Source organism: Ursus maritimus, unplaced genomic scaffold, assembly GCF_017311325.1.
Source record: "Ursus maritimus isolate PB19 unplaced genomic scaffold, ASM1731132v1 scaffold_1, whole genome shotgun sequence".
Classification (NCBI taxonomy): domain Eukaryota; kingdom Metazoa; phylum Chordata; class Mammalia; order Carnivora; family Ursidae; genus Ursus; species Ursus maritimus.
The window spans coordinates 85,767,700-85,789,485 of record NW_024423343.1 but is presented as its reverse complement, the minus strand read 5'-3'; the positions used below and the strand labels follow the sequence as shown (position 1 = coordinate 85,789,485).

General features: G+C 33.7%; 1 protein-coding gene across 1 annotated transcript in view; it reads right to left on the bottom strand.

Annotated features, from left to right (window-relative positions):
• Positions 1-21,786, bottom strand: part of LRP1B (LDL receptor related protein 1B) — a 1,456,161-nt gene that overhangs the window by 717,654 nt on the left and 716,721 nt on the right. Inside the window, exon 11 of the mRNA XM_008695867.2 lies at positions 2,359-2,539. Within this exon, the coding sequence (XP_008694089.2) occupies positions 2,359-2,539 (181 nt within the window). The remainder of the gene's footprint in view (positions 1-2,358; positions 2,540-21,786) is intronic.

The window sequence follows — 21,786 nt, the reverse complement described above, 5'->3', positions numbered from 1 at the left end:
TTTTTGAAAAACATATCTGATTCTCACTTCCCTAGATCACCCTTGCGTGGAAGACAAAGTACGAAGCTCTCATCCTGGCTGACAAGGTCCTGCTTCCTTTCCAAGTCCATCTTCATTACTTCTCCCCTTGCTATCAACAGTCCAGCTCCGCTGTCCTCATCTCGGTTCCTGACAGTCAAGCTTTTACCCAACTTAAGATCTTCAAATGTACCATTTTTTTAAATCTGAAATACTCTTTCCCTCACTCTCCATTGCTGATTCCTTTTCTATAGTTAAGTCTTGGTTTAAATGATGCCTCCTTAGAGAGGCCTTTCAGCAAACCTACTGAAATCGGTCTACCTGTTAGTCTCCATTATGTCATGCTGTTTGTTTTCCTCCTTCATTCTGGTCTGTAGAAATTACATTAGTTGCTTATTTGGTACTTATTTCTTGTTCTGTCTTCCTATTCCCACCTTGCAGGTAACAGAAGATGCTTCACAAGGTTTAAAGCTATGCCTGTGTTCTTACTACTGTATACCTACCTAGTCCAGAATTCTGGGTATAGTATCTTGCTAGGGAAAAAAAAAAGTGTGTATGCAAATATACATATATACACATATATATGGATACATATATGGATATGCACATACATACACATACATACATCTGTGTTTTTCAGGTTGGTGCATAATAAAAATAGAAAATGTCTAATGGAAAAGGTGTAAGAGTCATTCATTGTAGCACCAGAGGCAAATATAAGGTCAGCTAGTAGATATTAACAGAGATATAGAGATTCCCTTAATGAAGAGGGAAAAAAAAAGTCAATTAGAATTGCCCCCAAATACTGTAAACTATGTAGATGCTCTAGGTTTCAAATCCAAGTTGGATGTCTGCCTACTAGGGACGTGTTGAAGGGGATTCTTGAATTTGAACAGAGAGATGGGACTAGTGGCTCTAAATTTCCTTTCTAAATCACATGATTCTATGACCTCCGTATTTGTGTTATCTGTCTGAGCGCCACAAATACTCTTTCACTCTATCAGAAAATTTTTCCCTAACCCAATACTGAGAAGGAAGATGCTGTTTTAAGAGATCTTGCTTCAAGTAGACTTAAGACAGTGTGTAATAAATAGTTTCTCTTAAAATTAAGATTGCCTTGATTTAAAGGTCGGATAGATGATTTGGTTTAAAAGTCCAGGAATAGGACAGATAATTATAGAATCCACACATAAAATCACTGAAATTACGTTATAATTGTGTCTTATAAAAACACATACAGTGAGTTCATCCACTGCTTAAATGTCAGCCTGGGAAGAAGTACCTCCACTGCATTTGTTTGGAGCTATTCTCAGCACAGAACAATTCTAGGAACCACAGTCTGGTGATCTCGTTTATTAGGAAGCCATACGTTTCCTCTGCGACTGAGTATTTTTCTATACGTGTAGTAAGGAATAAAGAGTATTTGTTTTGTGATGCTATTTTGAAACAGTGTGACATAAGATATGGGAGGGATAAACATCACATATAACAACTGTACATTTAAAATACGTAGTTCATTCATTTAATTCTGACATTCTGTTACGAATGTTCACATTCTTCAATATTTCTACATGCACAGTGTTGTTTGTGTTCAGGTAATAACTCTGAATAAAAATCAAAGAAAAATATATTCCTGAGAATTGCACAAACTATTCCATCCTAAAACAAGTAGCTCGTAGTACAAAATGGCCTCACTATATGAAAACTATGGCTATGTCTAGAATTATGTGGTTAGTAACCTTGAGCAGTAAAAAGTAGTTGAGTATAGTGGCTCTAAGTAAAATCTTGTCGACAGACTGCTGGGGTTTAAATATCTACTCAGTCACTTAATAATTTAATGGTCTTTTGTAAATCGGTTATCAATTTCTTCTTTGTAAGACAAAGATGAAAATAGCAAATAGTTCATAAGATTATTGTGAGGATTACAGAATAGGAGATAGTGAACCCATTTAACAAAATGCCTGCCCCACAGTAAATGTACCAAAACAAAAAAATCTTTTCTGTTTTCTGAATACATTAAATTTTAATACCCTTTAAAAATTAAATTGATTGATTCTCTCAATTGATTATTTATCTTGGTGTCAGGCAGTCTAAAATGGAGAATTATGGTCCTTGTCTGAGTAAATCAAGTACATATATCTTTTATACAAATAATCTGTTTATTTCAGTTCAATGTATTTTGACACGTTTATTTCGCACATTTTCTACAAGAGAAAATCATTAAATGAGTAACTTTTCGCATTCAGGCCATTCATGTGTGAATTTAAATCAAACCTGCTACTACTAAATATATAAAAACATAATATTTTCCTCATATCAAGCTGATCAAATATTACCTACCCATTAACAGGATCCACCACAATCCCTCTGGGATGGGACATTTCTCCTTCTAAAAGAGTCTTCCGGCTCTGAGAAGCTTTTTCCAGCCTGGCCACATTAATGGTCTTCCTATGGCCATCATTTGTCCAGTAAAGGTTATTTCCAATCCAGTCCACAGCAATACCTTCCACATTATCCAGATCTGTAAAAAGAAAAAAACATGAGAGCAGCACATTTTGCGATAGCGCCCACTGCTTATGTTCTAGTTAAGAAAATGTTTAATTCAAAAAGGAATGAATTCTGAGTCATGGATTCTTTATAGTGTGATTTTGGAAAATATCATTCCATAGCATATTTTTTGATTTTATTTTGAATGTCATTTTACGTGAATGACAGGCCCTGTCTCAATATCTTTTAAATGAAACAGTGATTTTCAGGAAAACAGGAAAACATAAGGGATGGCACAGCAAAGGGAGAAAGTTCTCAGAACATAAATACAGTGATACAGACAGTTTAGGAAAAAAATCGAGTAGTAGGAACAAATACTATGTTCAAAAAGTAAGCATATTGAAACTTGCAATATGTAATCTGAGTAATCAAAATAATAGCAATGCCCTCTTGCTAAGAGATGAACAGTTCCAGCAGAAGCACAACTTTGAAAGCCCCGAACAGGTTTTCATCATGGAACTGCATGAACAGTGAATCCCAAAAAAACACTGAAGTAATTCTCTATATTCTAGACTTATTTTTATAAGGGCACTATTCAGACTTCTGTAAGATACAGGCAGTGGTAATTCAAAGGAATATTATAAATATATAATCTTATATGAGTTCAACTAATTCAAACCCTTTACAGAAAGGAAAATGCCAACACTTTAACATGAAGGGTTATCGTCTATTATCACGCAAGAAGTGGTAGAATTGGAACAAACATCCAAGTCAGATAATCCCCAGTGTAGAGATCTTTAAAACCGCACTGGTCCTGGGGTGAGTCCTGCCCTCGCTTTTCGCCATTTGATGAACAACCTTCCAAACTGTCCACAGCATCATAAAGGTAGTTCCATTTCTCTGCGGCATAAGAAATTACTGTGAACTCCTTCTCTTCTCCCAAAACAAAGGAAGCCTTTGTCTCTTTTCCTCCCAGGATGAGGTAGAGAACTGGAGCTTACTGGACTAAGCACTAGAGACAGAAGCGCTGATTGACATGCTACGGGCACATCCACCTGACATTCCCTCATAGGCACACGTAATAAATATTTACTATCATCCTATTTTTTAATAGTGGCCCTTCTGGCCTTGGAGAAAAATAAAATTTTCTTCGGTGACCCTTTCTGCTCATCAGCATGTGCCCTGACTCAGGATGACTAATACAATGTGTGATTTGATCTAACTGAAAATCCCATTATAGTGAATCAGATATGTTCTCAATTTCACTAAGCTATCTGCTTCATTACCATCCAGTATGAGTCATTTTCACAGGTTAATTGTGTCTATGCTCGGAAAAAAAGTTTAATTTTGTCTTTACTTTATTGACACTTAATTTTACTGAGCACTTTCCCGCTCTGGCATAATGGAAAAATAATAGCTGTTTACTCTTTTCCTTTATATTTATTAATAGTCTGTGGCTGATTTTTATCTTGTTAGTCGGTTTTCAAAAGTTGTATTACATTTGAAATCTACTCCAGCATGAACACTTCCATCTTCAATAGCCCTCTTATTTTTATAACTTTTCCTTTTGACATCTAACTTGACACTTTTTATTTATTTTTCATATGAAGCAGTTTGCAATACTACATGGATTGAAATTTTTTTTCTGACACTTGGGTAAGCAACTCAGTCACTTTGATCTTTAATTTCTCCACTCATCAAGGGAAGATAATCATAGCACCTACCCCACAGGGTGATAACAAGAGGTAACGTAGCTACTGCATGGAAAGCACTTAGCATACTGCCAGCAATATTGTCAATTCTCAACATATGTTAGTTTTTACTAATTTATCAGGATAAAAAAAATTCTATATATACCCTGGCTCTTTTCCTTATGAGTGTTACTTGATAGAAATATTCCTCATATTTTTCTTTCTGAAAATTATTATTTAATAATATCTCCTTGCATTTTGACCAGTGGACAACTTTACCTAGAAATAGTATACACAGAGTCAGTTGTAAATAAATAGTAAGAGTGAAATGTAATTGAATTCCAAAATTGGGAGGATTCTGTCCCTAATTATATTGTTTACTTTTTCTTTGGAAAATGAAATGCTTGAACAACATAAAGGAGTGATTAGGATCACAAGTTCTGAAATTACAAGGCCTAGGTTCTGCCTCAGCATATCTCTGAGTGAATTACTTAACCTTTCTACTCTTCAATTTCCTAATCTTTAAAATGTGTGTAATGATAGAGTTTAACTTATAGGATTGTTTTAGGATTAAATGAATGAATATATGTAAAATACTTAAAATAATGGTTGGCACATGGTAAATGCTATATAAATATTGTTATTAATATTACTACTAATATCATTATCATTATAATCTTCCCTTTAGCTACCTATCTAATCTATTAAAATAGCAATGAAACGATTAGCTTACTGTTTCTTTTTAAAGATTTATTTATTTATTTGAGAGAGAGGGCGCCCGTGCAGGCACAAGTTGGGGGAGGGGCAGAGGGAGAGGAAGACAGAGAATTTCAAGCAGACTCCTGCGTAGCACTGAGCCCCAAGTGAGGCTCAATCTCACGACCCTGAGATCATGACCTGAAAAAAATTAAGACTCAGACGTTTAACCGACTGAGTCACCCAGACACCCCTAGCCTAGTATTTTTTACATGTGTGTGTGTTTTGTTTTTTTGTTTGTTTTCCATTGTGGGAAGAATGAGCCTGAATACAAATTCTAAAATAAAGAAACTCATAAAACAGTCAATGTGCAAATTGGGAATCTTTCTAGGCTATCTTTAACAAGGTGTGGAGGGATTTCTTCTCTTGTAGCACAAAGACTGAACAACCAGTGAATCCCTTTCTCGATAAGTATACATCATTAAGGAAAGTATTCTGACTTCATACCATATGGTACCTGACTTTAATGAGCCTATGACTGATGGAATGCTAAGACACAGGACATTGGTTTTAGTACATTTGATTTTTTATTGAAGAAAGTTTGGTTGGAGCCTGCCTGAGATGGACTATTAGGGACTCTATGACCAAAATCCTTCAACCAGGTGATCAGGACATATGAAAGTTGATGTCACTCAAATTTCAAGCAAACACAGATTACTACAGATATGAATTACCAGCTTGAGAAAACACATGACTATTCGAATATAAGAACGGTATTTGATAAAGTTGGTAAAACTTGCTAGAGTAGATTGCTTTGGTACTTTTGGGTAGAGTTCAAGTATTCTACATTCCAAAAGCAACATTCACTACTATATTATTATTATTATTATTATTATTATTATTATTATTATTATTATTATTATTATTATTATTATTATTATTATTATTATTATTATTATTATTATTATTATTATTATTATTATTATTATTATTATTATTATTATTATTATTATTATTATTATTATTATTATTATTATTATTATTATTATTATTATTATTATTATTATTATTATTATTATTATTATTATTATTATTATTATTATTATTATTATTATTATTATTATTATTATTATTATTATTATTATTATTATTATTATTATTATTATTATTATTATTATTATTATTATTATTATTATTATTATTATTATTATTATTATTATTATTATTATTATTATTATTATTATTATTATATAACTAATAGCAAACAAATAATTTTTTTTAATCTGGAAAAATTGTCATTAAGTTTAACACAATACTCATTTTCATTTATCAATAGGGAAGGACTCTCAACATGTTTGTAAAAAGAAAGAAAGAAAGAAAGAAAGAAAGAAAGAAAGAAAGAAAGAAAGAAAGAAAGAAATTCCAGTAGATAATGTTTTCTTGCAATTTTTTAAATTAACATGTCTACATGTTCCACTCTAAGTGAGAACTGACACATTTATCTATATACTTCAGATTAGAAACAGACTTTTTAATGCACTATGTGAATGTTTAAGATTAACATTGTTTTGGCTCAAATTATTAAACTTTCCATCATTTTTCCTTTGTAAATACTGTTCTGATATCTTAAGAATAACTTCTATAAATGTGAATAATATATGAGTAATATGCTAAAACACACACACACACATCATCATCAAAAGCTAGACTTAATTTTTCACTTAAGTGAAAAATTCTTGAAGATAACAATTTGTTATAGGTGATATCTACCATTTAGGAAATGAGGATGAATAGGAGATAATACAATTTATGTAAATTAAAGAGAATAATTATGCGGATTTAAAATAAATAAGTAATTAGAAAGTTGTTTAAATTAATTTAATACCTAGGAATAGATGAAATAAGCATTTTACAAAGAGTAGAGAAAAACATACTTCTAAAACCATTACAAGTCTAATTTGTATTATTACACATTTCATGGAAGAGAAGAAGATTAAAGTTTTATATATTTAAAATAAAATTATTTACTTTTAAAAATGGGTCCCAGATTTTTTTTTAAAAAAGGCAAAGAATGTGAGCAGTGGCTTTAACTTTATTAAAGTGCATAGACTAGATCTCCACAGTAATCCATAAGTCTTGATCCTTTATAAGAGAATCTGATTAACATAATGAGGAATTAATTGGAAATTATACATGACAATTGGCATTATAAAAACACAATGCCTGTATTGCCCCAATGTATCCTTAAGGATTTTCTATCCTTAATGTGAACATTATTTTTCTGAGCTGGAATGAAGTAAAAGAGTTTCCATGAGTGCAGAGGATGATCACATGCCTTAAATAGCTGGATGGGCAGGATGCCATGTAGACATGCCTAGGGCCGGAGATGCTTTACCTTGTCTCAGAGTCAGCATTTGGACAATTCTCCCGCCTCATATTTATGTAGTTCAATTAATCCAAATCCTCTTTGTGTATTTCAATGTGGCCTGAGGCATCACAGCTTATATGTATCTGACATGAGTGAATGAAGTTGATTTAATTAATAGTGTGGCAGTTAAGTTTGCCTGCTGAATTTCCTGTCTCCTGAGGTTATAGGAATCTTTGGCCAGACTGAAGTCTTCTATATTATCTGTCCCTCATGGCCAGCTGAGGCTGGTGTTCTCATCCTCATTTTCACTCCAGGTCCTTCCTCAGATCAATTAATAGGTCCAAGAGGGTAAATACACAAACTATTCTCAATCAGAACAAAATACTTTGCTGTTGTATTCAAAGAGATGTGTAAATTGCATATAGGGTTTTATTTTAAGATGAACAGAATATATTAAAACATAGTAACTTCCTTTTATCATCAAAATCATATCGTCAGTTTCAATATGAGACGAGGGTGACACAGATTGTCTCTCTATCACATTCACATATTTCGTCTTTGATGCAGTGATGAGCATATGTAAGAGTAAAGAGAGTATCACAGTAACATCATAGTTACCAATAAAGTAATCTAAAATGATAATTAAATGGAAGGTTTCAAGAATAGTTAAGAACTGAGTTTTTACCTACTTTCAAGCTAACAACTTAGTCCATTACTGGTTCACGGATGATAGTGGAAGACACAAGACTTGTAAGTCAAATATAAGGAATTTATTCCTCATGGCACAGAGCAGTATGGTCATCAGCAGAATGATATCAGTTCCTTTTACTCCAAAGTCCCAGGAGGATGACTGGGTTGTGCCATTATAGATGTATTCACAATCAGTGAATTGTATTACAAAATATAAATCTGAAGTTAGGAAACCCAAATCTTTTTATAAAGGGCAATAAACAAGTCTACCCTTTACACTGCAGGTGTAAACTCTCTCTTCTCCAAGGCTCTTTTCTATACAAACATCCTTGAAAGAATACTTCAGACTAAAAGGCAATAATTGCCTCACTCTAAGACATGCAGAAATGTGAGTGATTCATGGAGAACTATCTCCCAAGAAAAGTCATAGAAGTCATAAAGTGCTAGTCTCTAATAACTGTAGACAGATGAACAAACAAGTTAGTGTGCAAATATGACTACAAATAATAATAATTTTGGATTGCAGGTTATTGCTCCTATTGGAATAATTTATTGATTTATACTATCGCATCTTGAAGCATTTTGTTCAGCTATCAATGTGTGATAGTTAGTATTATGAATCAATTTGGCTAGGCCAAGGTATACAGAGATCTGGTTAAACATAAGTCTGGATATTCCTGTAAAGGTATTTCTTAGGTTATATTAACATTTAAATCCATACAATTGGAATAGGGCAGATTACCCTTCATAATGTGGGTTAGTCTCATCCAGTCAGATGAAAGCTTTAAGAGAAAATAGACTAAAGTCCCCTGAGGAAGAGGGAATTGAGTTTCTAAACTCTTCAGACTTGAGGTACAAAAATAAAAAGATAATACACTGCAAAGGAAACCATCTACAAAACAAAACAGCAACTTAGTGAATGAGAGAAGGTATTCACAAATGATATATCTGATAAGGGGTTTGTATCCAAAATATGAAAAGAACTTTTACAACTCAACACCAAAGAAACCCTAAATAATCTGATGAAAAAATAGGTAGAGGACCCTAGTAGGCATTTTTCCAAAGAAGACATATAGATGGCTAAGAGACACATGAAAAGATGCTCAATATCACTAAGCACCAGGGAAATGCAAATCAAAACCACAATAATAAGTTACAGGGATGAAAGGTACAAAATAGGGAATACAGTCAATGATAATGTAATAGGGTTGTATGTTGACAGATGATAGCTCTACTTGTGTTGAACATAGCATAATATAGAGTTGCCCAATCACTATGTTGTACACCTGAAATTAATGTAACACTGTGCATTAACTGTACTTCAATAAAAGAAAATGAAATAAAAAACAAACAAATCAATCCAGAGCCATACCTCCTCTATCTGGTCTGCAGCCCAGGAGGCAATATTCCTCTGCTTTAAAATCATCCCAGGGCCACATACCAGACAACTACTACCCCTGTCATTTAAAATCCAAGGGAATTATTCACACTAGCCAATTCTAAAGTGTTTATTCTACCTTGTTTTGCCTTTCTACCAGAAATGCCAATAAAGACTGTTAGTTAATATTTCCCCTACACTCCTGTCTGCAACCTCCTGACCACCACCCTGTTGTCCGTCCTACGTGGCCCTGTGTGTTGTGCTGTGCATTCTGTCTCTCAGAACTGTGAATATCACCAACTTTGTTTTCCTGAGCCCCTTTTGTGTCTCTTGTTGTGGCTGCACCTGACTAACCATCTCATGAAAGAATACAAAGTATGCATTCTCATTGTGAATGGGGAGAGAGAAAGTAATTTCCATTAATGTCCTTTTACCAACCAATTCTGCCTACTTACCAAGAGAGAACAGAGCAAAAATTGCTTTAACTTCTGAACACAAAATAATACAGCTATTCTTGAATATTCCTTTTAGTCCCATGAAGAAAGTTATAATTTACAAAAATAAAACATTTTGGAACTTATTGCATTAACACTAAATTACTCAATCTCTTTCATAGTAAATGAAAAGGCAAACTCCATTAGAAGTTGCTTGAGCAATTTAATTTTGTAGAAAGTGACTTTTTTATTAGTTATGTTTTCTAATATGTTTCATAGTTTTGAATTTGGTCATTTAAACATTCAAACAGTTGTTCCACTTTAATTGATACTTTTCACAGAACTTTTAAAAGAAATCAAAGTAGCTCACACTTTGCTTAGGCACCATGCTTTAGGGAAAGATAATGATCATTAAGTTCCAAGTAAAGCCAGAGGCCTTAAGTCTTCGTTATACTTATAATTACCATGACCAAAAAAAAAAAAGTGTGACATTCTCCTGGAACTTAGCTTACCATCCTTAATTAAACCAGAGTATACTTGTTTCAGACACACATTAATACTCGGAGGGAAAACAAGATAGGCAAAATACATGTGGGAATAGTAGGTAAATGAGAAAAAGGAAGTCCTTAAAAATTTACCTTGCAAAAACCCTTCTATAAATATCTAAGTAAACACACACAGTAACAACCCTTGCTGGTCCACAGGTAACCTTACAAAACTGAAGCACTGAATCAGGAAAAAATGTAATAATAAAATTAGGCAGGAACCTAGTTATAAAGTCAATATTTTAGAGATAAAAGGAAGCTAAAGAATCATATAGTTCAATGTCTATATTGTATAAATGATGAAACAAAGCCCCAGAAAAGTAAACTGATTCACAAGGATCCCATTTAGTTAGTAGTCAATACAACTACTTTATGTTAAACTTTGATCTCTAGAATTATTAAAGGAAAAATTGCAAATTGAAGCAAGAGTCAAAGAAAGTTAATATCAGCAAGGATTCATTAGGAAAAAAAAAGTGAGACATAAAGGGGAAGGGAATGGAGATACGGTAAGGTCACTGAAGGGAAGGACGCTTTACCAACTTTCCAATAAAAATCATTATTCTCAATAAACTATAGATTTATTTTCTTACCAAAATATATTTGATGCCTCACAATGTAGAGAGTCAACAAAGGTGTATATCAAGGGAAGTCAAATATTAAAATAAAAGGAAAAACTGAGGTGCTGTTATGGGGTACATAAGACTGAGAAGATGTAAGTACTAAATTCATTATAGAAAAGCTGGTAGAATTTGGTTAAGATCTTTAGTTAATAGTATTGTATGGGGATTACGTTTCTGGTTTTGGTAACCTTGGTATTGTTACGTAAGATGTTACTACCAGGGGAAAGTGTGAGGAATATATAGAAGGTGCACTATTTGGCAATTTTCTACCAAACTAAATAAAAGCAGTTCATTAATTACTTTGTAAATTACTTTAATAGTTTAATAAAATAAAAAAAATGGTTTCAGAAATGCATTAGTGTTGATATACAGCAGACATCAAAAGCTACATGCAGCATAATCTGTAGAAAAAGGAAATAGTTAAAATTGATATTAATGTTGTGTTTTGTGACAATGTGGGTGTACTAAATTAAGTGAATCCTTACAATTCCACAACAAAACCATAAAAGAAATTCCTGCAGAATAATTTACATACATAAGTATATAGTAGGAAAACATTCAAGGTAGGTATGCAATTATGCAAATAAATAAATAAATAAATAAATAAATAAATAAATAAATAAATAAATAAGTTGTGCAGGAAAATGAGATGCTGATGTAGAAAGCCTGAGAAAATATGGTAAGATGAAGATGCCTCTTGTGTATTCATTAAAAGCCATAAACAATTTTTTTCATTAAAAATGTTGCCAAAGTTCAAATGAATCATGAGGATAGGTACAATTTTACAAGATTCCTAAAGAATCATCAGGGAAGCTCATTATAAGACCAATTTTAGTAAATATCAAAATAACTTCAGATAATAGTGATAAAAAAATAATGTTGGATCTTATCGTTCCTTATTTTAGAACAAAAGAAGAAGAATCATTCTTCAATCATTTTTAGTTTTGTTTAATCACTTTGGTTACTATTTTAAAAGTAATGACAGCCAAATAAAGAACCTATGCAGTGAATGTTTGTTGCATAGCTATCATACCTCCAGACACTGTTCCAGACCCTAAGGATCTGGCAATGAGCGAAACTAAAACCTCTGGTATCTTGAAGCTGACATTCTTGTAGCGAGACAACACACAAGCAAAATACATATAGAATAAGTACTAAAGAGTAAAAGTAACCAGAGAAAAGGGATAAAGGAATCCCTTTGGGCCAGAAAAATGTACAGATATATGATTTTAGATGCCAGGAAGGGCTATTTGAGGAGGTAGTCTGTAAGCAGAGACCCGTAAGAGGTAAAGGAGAGAGGCATGGGCACGTCTGGTGGACCAGCCTTCCAAACACAAGAACCCACATATGTAAATGCCCTGAGGTGGGACCACACCCAAGGTGTTCAGGAGATGAGGAGAACATTAGAAAGGAGTCACAGGGATATTATGGGTTATGTAGCAGAAAAACAAATGAACTGTATATTTTTTCTCTAAATTTAAAAGTCCTTATGTGGAAGATTCTTGAGGTGGTTCTATGTAAAATCCTCAAGAACAACAGAGAGGAATGAGTCTTCATTATGACTTGTGCTTATTTCCAGCGTCTTATTTGTTAGTATTGGGAGAGGCAGTCAATGTCCCTGCACTTTCTTGCTGAGTGCACTGAAATTTAAGGCTTATCTGTCTTCTTATACTGAGCAATTTCTAAAGCTAGTCACAGAGGCAACTAGGAAATAGGAATAGGCAATAGGAAAGCACATGGTAATAACTGTGTAATTGTTTACTCCTCAGGGGGGTACTTGCTGTTTGGCACAAAGTCGGCTCTTTACTCTAAAGGTACTGATCCCCAGGCCTGGGATTTTCAGCTGTGGCACAATTCCCTGTTTGCTCAGCATCCATGTAGGCCCATGACATCACCCTGTGAGACCGGGGACAGAGACCAGCGTCACTATCTTACACTCATGCTGTTTGCTGTGCTGTGAGTGATAAACTACCTAAAACCTCATATTCTCATTTTCTACTTTTGACACCCATGCAGTGGTGCCAAGGTGACTCCCTGCCACCCTCCATGATAGGGTCTCTCAGCAATGGCACTACTGGCATTTTGGACATAATTCTTTGTCACAGGAGACTGTCCTGTGCATTGCATTGCACAAGGTTTAGCACACTAGCCTCTCCCTACTAGATGCCAAGAGCACCTCCCTCCCCAGTTGTGACAACTAGTAATAATTCCGGAAATTACCAAATGTTCTGTGGAAGACAGAATTTTACCTTTGCTCTATAAGATTGAAGTTCTACCTTTATTTATTTATTTATTTATTTATTTATTTATTTATTTATTTATTTTAGGATTTTATTTATTTATTTGAGTGAGAGAGAGAGCATGAGCTGGCAGGGGGTCGGGAGGACAGAGGGAGAGGGAGAAGCACACTCCTCGCCAAGCAGGGAGCCAGATACAGGCCAATCCCAGGACCCCGAGATCATGACCCAAGCGGGAGGCAGATGCTTAACCAACTGAGGCACCCGGGCTCCCCGAAGTTCCACCTTTAAAATAAGTGATATTTCTCAAACTCTTTCTAGTCTATTTTAATTTCTCTAAATATGAATTTTCTTGTCATCAAATAAAGAGTTCTCTGTAATATTTTTTTTGGCAAAATTGAATAAGAAGACTAAATTAGGTATCTACACCTACTAGAGTACAGCTGTACTACTAGTTTGTAGTAAATATAAACTACCATACTTTTTTCAAACACGCAATTTCAGAGTGGATCAAATTTCATTGAAATTCCATAGACCTAAAATACTTTAAAAGAGAAATGTTAAATTTTCATACTAAACATTGTGCCAAATATTTGGAAGTGTTTGTCTAAGAATGATATATTTTTCATGTATATCTCCAGATATCTTTATTTTTTAATCTCTAAAAGGGGTATTTTTTTAACCTGAAATAATAGCTAAATTTTACAATTTTAAATTCCTCTTTTGGGGACAAGTTACAAATACCTCCCACAATGGTTAAAACATCAAGGTAACTGTTTCTGATTCAAAATGTGTGCATTCTTCTTTGATGTACAATAAAGGTTTATGAAAACTCATTGTAGTAACAGAGATAAAAGTGCTAACTCTGGTGCCAGGAGCACACTGCTATCCCTAGGAGGCAGATGTGTATGAATCAAAGAAGAAAACAGATGTGTATTAATATATTTAATATAATTATCAGACCGTCTCCACACATTAAATATGCTAATGTCACTACAATATATTCATGCAAGTTATCTAAATATTGCACATTACATTAGGTGACAGCTAATTTGTTGTTTTATATCTGAAAAACTCAGAGCCAAAATGCATATTTTGATGAGAACTTTGGTTCTTTCCAATTGCATAGGAATAGTGAGGAAAAATTAAAGTTAATAGATACAGAGAAAAGAGTTGATAGGTGTTTAAGGTCTGAGGTAGTCATCATTCCTTTTTCTTTCTTTCTTTTTTTATTTTTTTAATTTTTAAGTTTTTTTTGGTGAGGGGGCAGAGAGGCAAAAGGCATAAGGGCACATAATGTAGTTTCCTCGTCTAGCTGTGAGTCTAGAATAAACCTGGTCTGTGATAGAGATACCACATGCTAGTTTGCCACTGTAAATCTGGAAACTAATGTAACTTCTGTGAAACAATTTTGTTAAAATATCTTGAAGAGTTTAGGGTTATATTTTCCCTTCTTTTAGTCATATGTGAAACCTGTGTTTTCAAGTTATTTTCCAATATATGGTTTCCAAAACATTGTCTTGGTCACTCGTGTATCTCCAGGACTTAGAACATCACCTATCTATAACATGATCTCAGTTAATATTGGTTTTCTGGATTAATATATAAATGAATGGCTCACCATCACCTCCTGAATAATTCCAGTTTTCCTTCCAATGATATGCAAGACTTTCGTAATTATCTGTCACTAACCTCCATTATCAGCCTTATGATCCAAGCATCTGTGCCAGATTACACTACTTTTAGCTGATTGATGTGCTGTTTGATTCGGTATTTTAACTTTAAATTTTTTGAAGGTAATTATGAGATAAAATTGATGTTTTCCTTTTGCTTCATTTTAACTGTATAATCCTTGAAGTAGTCTCAATGGGAAATACTATATAGGACTTGCCAAAGTAATTATGTGTAGGTTGAGGAATTGGTCCCAAAGCTATTTTTTTAATAACTGATTAAGTCATAACTGAAAGTAGATAGATGTTTATTAAGATATAAAAAGAAAAGATTGTAGCACAACTAGCCCACAGTAAGACATACCTTTAGTTAGAAAAAATCCCTCATGTAATATAAAAAGAAATTCAATGGTATAAGATTTGGGGAAAGGGCTTAGCAGGCAAAGAACAAATTAAACTAGAACAACATCCATCTAAGAGGTAAGATGAACATTTAGGGCTGTTCACTTTGTTTTTGTAGCTATCTATATTCGAAGAAACCAACTTATATTGTGAACAAAAGTAATCATAGTTGCACTAGTAAATTTGAAACTCTTCTTCTCTCTCTTTTTTTTTAACATGTTTACCCATAACTGCATTTCTTTATTTTGTAATAGTTGCTTTCTTTCAAAATAGAAGATTTTAGTCCAATGCCAACAAGAGACCTAGATGAGGGTGTCGGGACAGTGCTGAAACCAGGGAGAGCTGCAGTCTGGCCCATATGGGGCTCAATCCCACGACCCTGGGATCATGCCCTGGGCCAAAGGCAGATGCTTAATGACTGAGCCACCCAGGTGCCCCCAATACAGAGTTTTTAAAATGATATTTTGTATGTCAAATGTAACATCTAAAGTTTTATTTATTTATTTGAGAGACAGAAAAAGTGGGAGAGACAGAGTTGGGGGGGGAGCAGAGGGAGAGAGACTGAGCACAGAGCCTGATGTGGGTCTCCACCCCACCACCCTGACACCATAACTTGAGCTGAAACCAAGAGTAGGATGGTTAACCAACTGAGCCACCCAGGCACCCCTATAACATTAACTTTTTAAGCAATAAAATTGTTTCGCCAAAAAAAAAAAGACGATATGAATGCATTCTTGTTATACATATTCTAAAAGGACAGTCAGATGTGAGTAAAATAATTCACATGGCCCTCCCTAAAGGTATCACTATAAACAGTTTATTAATCTTCCTTAAAAAATTGATATACTAACATGAAGAGAATCATCCTGCCTGCAAAAAATATTTTCAAGTCTGTTTACTTTTCTGTTTGTCTTAGTGCTTGTTCACATACCTCATGCATTTTAACTGCTACTTACTATCATGCACAGCAAAAATCTATCACACCTCTTTTGATGGACATTTATGCTATTTCCAATTTTTTTGTTATTACAAATAATGTTATTACAAATTTAAACATGTGCACGCATCAACTGGATAGATAACTAATAATGGAATTGTTGGGCTAAGTATTATATGTAATTTAATTTTGATAAATATTACAAATAATGCTTCAAAACCATTGTAACAATTTACATTTCCCCCAAGAGTGAGGAAAATATATTATTTTCTTATTACCTCACTATTACCTATTGACAATTTAAAAATTTACTAATCTGATAAAGGTGGAAAAACCCTACTTTATTGTGTTAATTTAGATTTTCATGATTAGTATAATGTTGAGCATCTCTCTATGTGCCTAATTAGGAAATTTGTATTCTTTTGTGAATTACCTTGACAAGTATTCTTTAGTTTTTTTTCTGACATTGTCTTTATTCTGTAAAATAATCATTCTTTTCTGTTATGTGTGTTAAGACTTTTGCCTAGTTTATTCTCTCCTTGCTTATAATATCACTTGTCATTAAAATATATATATATAATTTATTTAATAGCCTCTAGTTTTTGTGTTTCAAGAAAAATGTTCCATATTCCAATACCATAAAAAATATTTTCCTAAATTTTATATTTTTTTGTGCTCTTTAAGATTTATTTTTGTATGCTTTTGAGGTAGATCTCTAACTTTATCTTTTTTTTTTTTTTTTCACTTAAAGGAATAGACACATCCCAACCCATTCTTTATGTGTGCTTTTTAGGGGTATAATTAATGCCAGGGGGGATGGATTGAACTGAACCCATTATTTTTAATTCACTTAATTATGAAATTGCTTTAAAGATTGCCTTAAGGCCTTTTTTTTTTAATGTCTTTTAGTCTTTATTAAGACCATAGGGTTCTCCATTTCATCTCCGATATTTGAAGTTTATACTCGTAATGTTTTAGGCTATGGTTTCTTGTCCTCTGGTCAATATGGTCCAATCTGTACTGTAGGTAAAAAATTCTCATTATTCCTGATGACTCATAGTATACTTTTTTCAATTTCTCAGTGCTATTATCAATTTATTTTGTTAATATTTTTCACTGATTTTTATTAATATAGAGGGCAGAGTCTGGCTTAATTGTCTGGTTGGTTTTATATTTAGTCCTTTGATTCATCTGTAATCTGACAGATGCATTAAACTAGAATGCAGATTCTTTGAGAACAACAATCGTATAATTTTAGATGAATACCTCGCCTACTATCTTGCAGATTGTTGGTAATTAAATAATGTTTTATATAGATAAATAAATGGAAATCTTAGCAATAAATAAGGATCAGATTTTCAGATAGCCTTTAATCATATAACCCTGTACCATCTTTTTAATTACAATTTTTTTTTCTGATAACATAAAGCATTAAGTTATTTTTCTTTTTGCAAAGTGAAAACTCCCATCACTACTTTTATTTATTTATTTATTTATTGGTTAAAAATGCAAAATGAGCTTATTGAAAGTAGAAAACACAAATCTTTTTGCATCAAGTGTAATTTTTTTATGTGTAAGCTGTGGATGTTAAAAAGCATCACCAGATGGGGCGCTTGGGTGGCTCAGTCATTAAGCATCTGCCTTCGGCTCAGGTCATGATCTCAGGGTCCTGGGATCGAGCCCCACATCAGGCTCCCTGCTCAGCGGAAAGCCTGCTTCTACCTCTCCCACTCCCCCTGCTTGTGTTCCCTCTCTCGCTGTCTGTCTCTCTGTCAAATAAATAAATAAAACCTTAAAAAAATAAAAAATAAAAGCATCACAAGAGATTCAATGTATTTGTAAGCAGTACTCAGTATTTTTAAGAATTGCTTCTAATGCTAAGGTGAAAGGAATCAAAGCAGTTTTTAAAAATATTTCAGTCTTGCTCTTCAAATTCCCATTTGCATTAACGATTTACAGACACGTAGCATTGGGCTTTATTTGGGATGCAGAAAGCTGCAAAAGAATATTGAAACACATAACAATAAGAGAAAGTCCAATAATTTACAAGATCATAATTTTTCCTGAGTTCAAATGAACCTGAGATCCCAAGGCAACAAGATGAAATATGCAAAGAGCGACAGGCCTCTTCCAGGCATGAAGTGCTATACCATTAGCAGAGCAAAGGAGGAAAAGGAAACTGCCATAAAAATAGACATTTAAGAATGGTAAAATGGTAAAGAATTCTTAAAACTAAGTTTGGTTCAATTGAAAGTTTAGAATTCTTGGGACAAACCAGCATAAGAGATTTCTTTTGCTGAGTTCACAAGAGAAATATTAAAGGCATAGCAGGAAACCTGAGAGGTATCCCTTGAGTTCCCCAGACTCTTCTCTCATACAAAGCAAATCCCTTAAGCCACTGGGGATGGAGAAGGAGACTTTCCAACTCTCAGAAGAAAGACAAAGATCCACTGACTGTGAGGAAGGCATAGAAACAAAAAATCACCAGCCACCAGAAAAGCAGCAGGAAAACTTCCTTCCTCAAAGGTAAGGCAATCTGTAAAGATTAGCTGCCCTTGAGGGAGAGGTAGAAGTCCAACCCGCATGGCCCTGATGGAGGGATAGGAAACACCCTTGGTCCTACCACAAGTTTGTTACTCAGAACAAGCAACACTAGTCTTGGAGAAGAGTAAGAAGCTCTACTGCCACTGGTCCAAAGCAAAGGTACACTGATGTGAAGGAACAGGAGAAGCAAAGCTGTTCATCCCTGGAGAAGGCAAATAAAGCTGCTTGAACCCATAATCTTGGATTCATACCAAAAAGAAAAACAACAACAACAAAACAAAACAAAAAACCAACAACAACAACAACAAAAACACAGATATTTGCTAATACCCTGGTGTCAGAAGCAGCAGATTATTTCCAGGCCAAGACTTCCCACAGAGCATGGCAGACACTGGCTGCCGAGGGAGAAGAGGCACAGGAAGACCCACCTCAAAACCCCAGATGCGTAGGACCTAAAACCAAGACTACAACAAAATGGAGAGCCCCTCTTCCACCCACTAGAAGCTTCTCACTTAGTAGCATAGCACAATAATCTTACTGGGGGAAGGGTAGGAGTATAGAGAGAGATCTCTCAGTAAGGCAGCTGTGAATGGACTATTGAAAACTGAGGAATGAACAAGCGTACTCAAATCTCCACATCAAGCACAAGGTGGTATCAGCCCATCACTGGAGGGATTTGAAAGCTTTGGTTGACCAAAGGTAACTATAATAAGAACAAAATCCAAACCCTATCCAATTACTGAATAAACTGACCAAGATCTCCATACTAATAACTGACAGAAGAGATGTGCTTAGTTTTTGGGCATAAATTTTACTAATTTGAATCTCTAAGGTTTTTTAAAATTCACTCTTTGATATTTAATAAATAATCATGGGATATACAAAAAGCAAAAAAGGACAAAAACAACTCATTGAGATAAACTGGTCAACAGAAGAGGTGCAGGTGTCAATAGAATCAGACCCTAAGATGACCTTGATGTGGTAGCCTTCAAATTAAAACAATGAGTTATTAATATACACATTTTAGAATGGCTCAAATGAAAAAGACTGATAATACTGTGTGCACTGACGAGAAGGCAAAACAACTGGAACTCTCATACTTTGATGTTTGGAAAGCAAAATGATCCAGCCACTTTGAAAAACAGTTTGGACAGACTGAAGGGTTTGGCAGTTTCTTATAAAGTAATACATAATCTTACCATATTACCAGGCAATCCACTTTTAGAAATGAAAACACATGTCTACACAATGTATTGTATACAAGTGTTTATAACAGCTTTCGTCATAACTGACTAAACTTGAAACAACCCAAATGAACATCAACTGGTAAAAGAATAAAAAACTTGTGGAACATCCATACAGTATAACATAGTCCAACAAAAAAAAAAAGAATGAATAGATACATTCAACAACGTGGCGGAATCTCAAAAGCATTATATAAGTAAAGCAATCCAAACTCAAAAGCTATTCACTATATGATTAAACTTTTCTGACATTTCAGAAAAGGTAAAACTATAGAAAGAAAAATCAGACAAGAGTAGAAATTAGACTAGCAGCTGTTAGGAACATGAGGGAACTTTCTGGGGAGATGGAAATATTCTAATTTGATTGTGGTATTGATTGTTCATCTGGATACATTGATGTAGTTCCTTTAAAAAAGGTGAATTTTACTATATGTAAATTATGCTAAAATAAACCTGATTTTTTAAAATAAAATATAAAAACAGCTACAGATTAACAGAAAAAAATACAGGTATTCAGAACAAAATTTGTAGCCATTTTTAGAGAGAACAAAAGAATACCAGTTCATATAGCCAGTGTGGTCAGGAAAGAAAGAAAGAAAGAAAGAAAGAAAGAAAGAAAGAAAGAAAGAAAGAAAGAAAAAGAAATCCATTACTTAAAGATTTTTGTTTATATGATACCAAATAACTAATATGATTGACATTTAATTCAATATTTTTTACTCTAAATATAGTTAAATACACCTGGCAAAGCTTATCATCAAATCAATCTGTGGTAGAGAGGCTACTGAAAGTATATACTTATGGCTAGGTGCACTAGTTTTCTTCTGCTAGAGCCCACTCCCCATAACGTAACTTGTTCAATTCACAATGGATGACTGTGGTATCCAAAAGTAACATAATTTTCTCTGGGCATAAGGTAAAACAGTATAGGCAATAGGAATTAATTAATAACAACAGTTCTATGACTTGTGATGCACAGTGAACAAGCAATTTTTTTTTTCATTTATCTTGAGAGCCAATGCTAGTCTGGGACTGGAAATAATTTTAATTTGTATATATTTTGTGATTCTGGAGAATCTGGACAGAAAATTAGCTCAGATGATATAACTCATGGACCAGAAATATAACATTTTAGAAAATATGCCACATCTAGTATTCCTTCCACTTAAAAATATAAATGATAGGTAAAAGTGACATCTGAGTAGTTACAATCAGAGGAAAGGATGAGAAGGTGAAGAGGTGCTCTTTCACCTCATGACTAGGGATAACACTGTCGTGAAATCTCTTTAGAGCTTTAGTGTGTGTTTTTCTTATTATTTTTAAACACTTTTTTTTTAACTTGAAAAGGCTCAATTCTAATCCTTGCAAAATCCTTATTTTAAAGTGCCTAAAATAAAAATTAAGAATCTCGGTGATATTAAAGTTAGATAATTAAAAAAAAAAAAAGGAACTAGGAGCATAAAGGCGAGTGAAAATACTATTTGTCACCACCTGTATGTTTAAGTGAATTTTCAAAATAGTCTTACAGTTGTTTTTCTTTCCAGGTGTCATTTGGACCACTGCCTAATGACTATTAGAACATCGGCAATTTGGTTGCAGAATTAGGAGCAACAATAACTCACTGTGACATTCATAATGGAATGTTAAAATTAAAGCTTGGATTGTGAGCCAAAATGATGAAAAAAAAAATCAAAATGAGTGTGAGGGGAAAAAAATTCTCATATTTTACAATGAACTAGACCAGAATTGTTTCTACAACTCTTGGATGCCTCAATAGGATCATTGGTGTAAAGGGAAGAGAATATGAAGAGAAGAGAACTTTGGA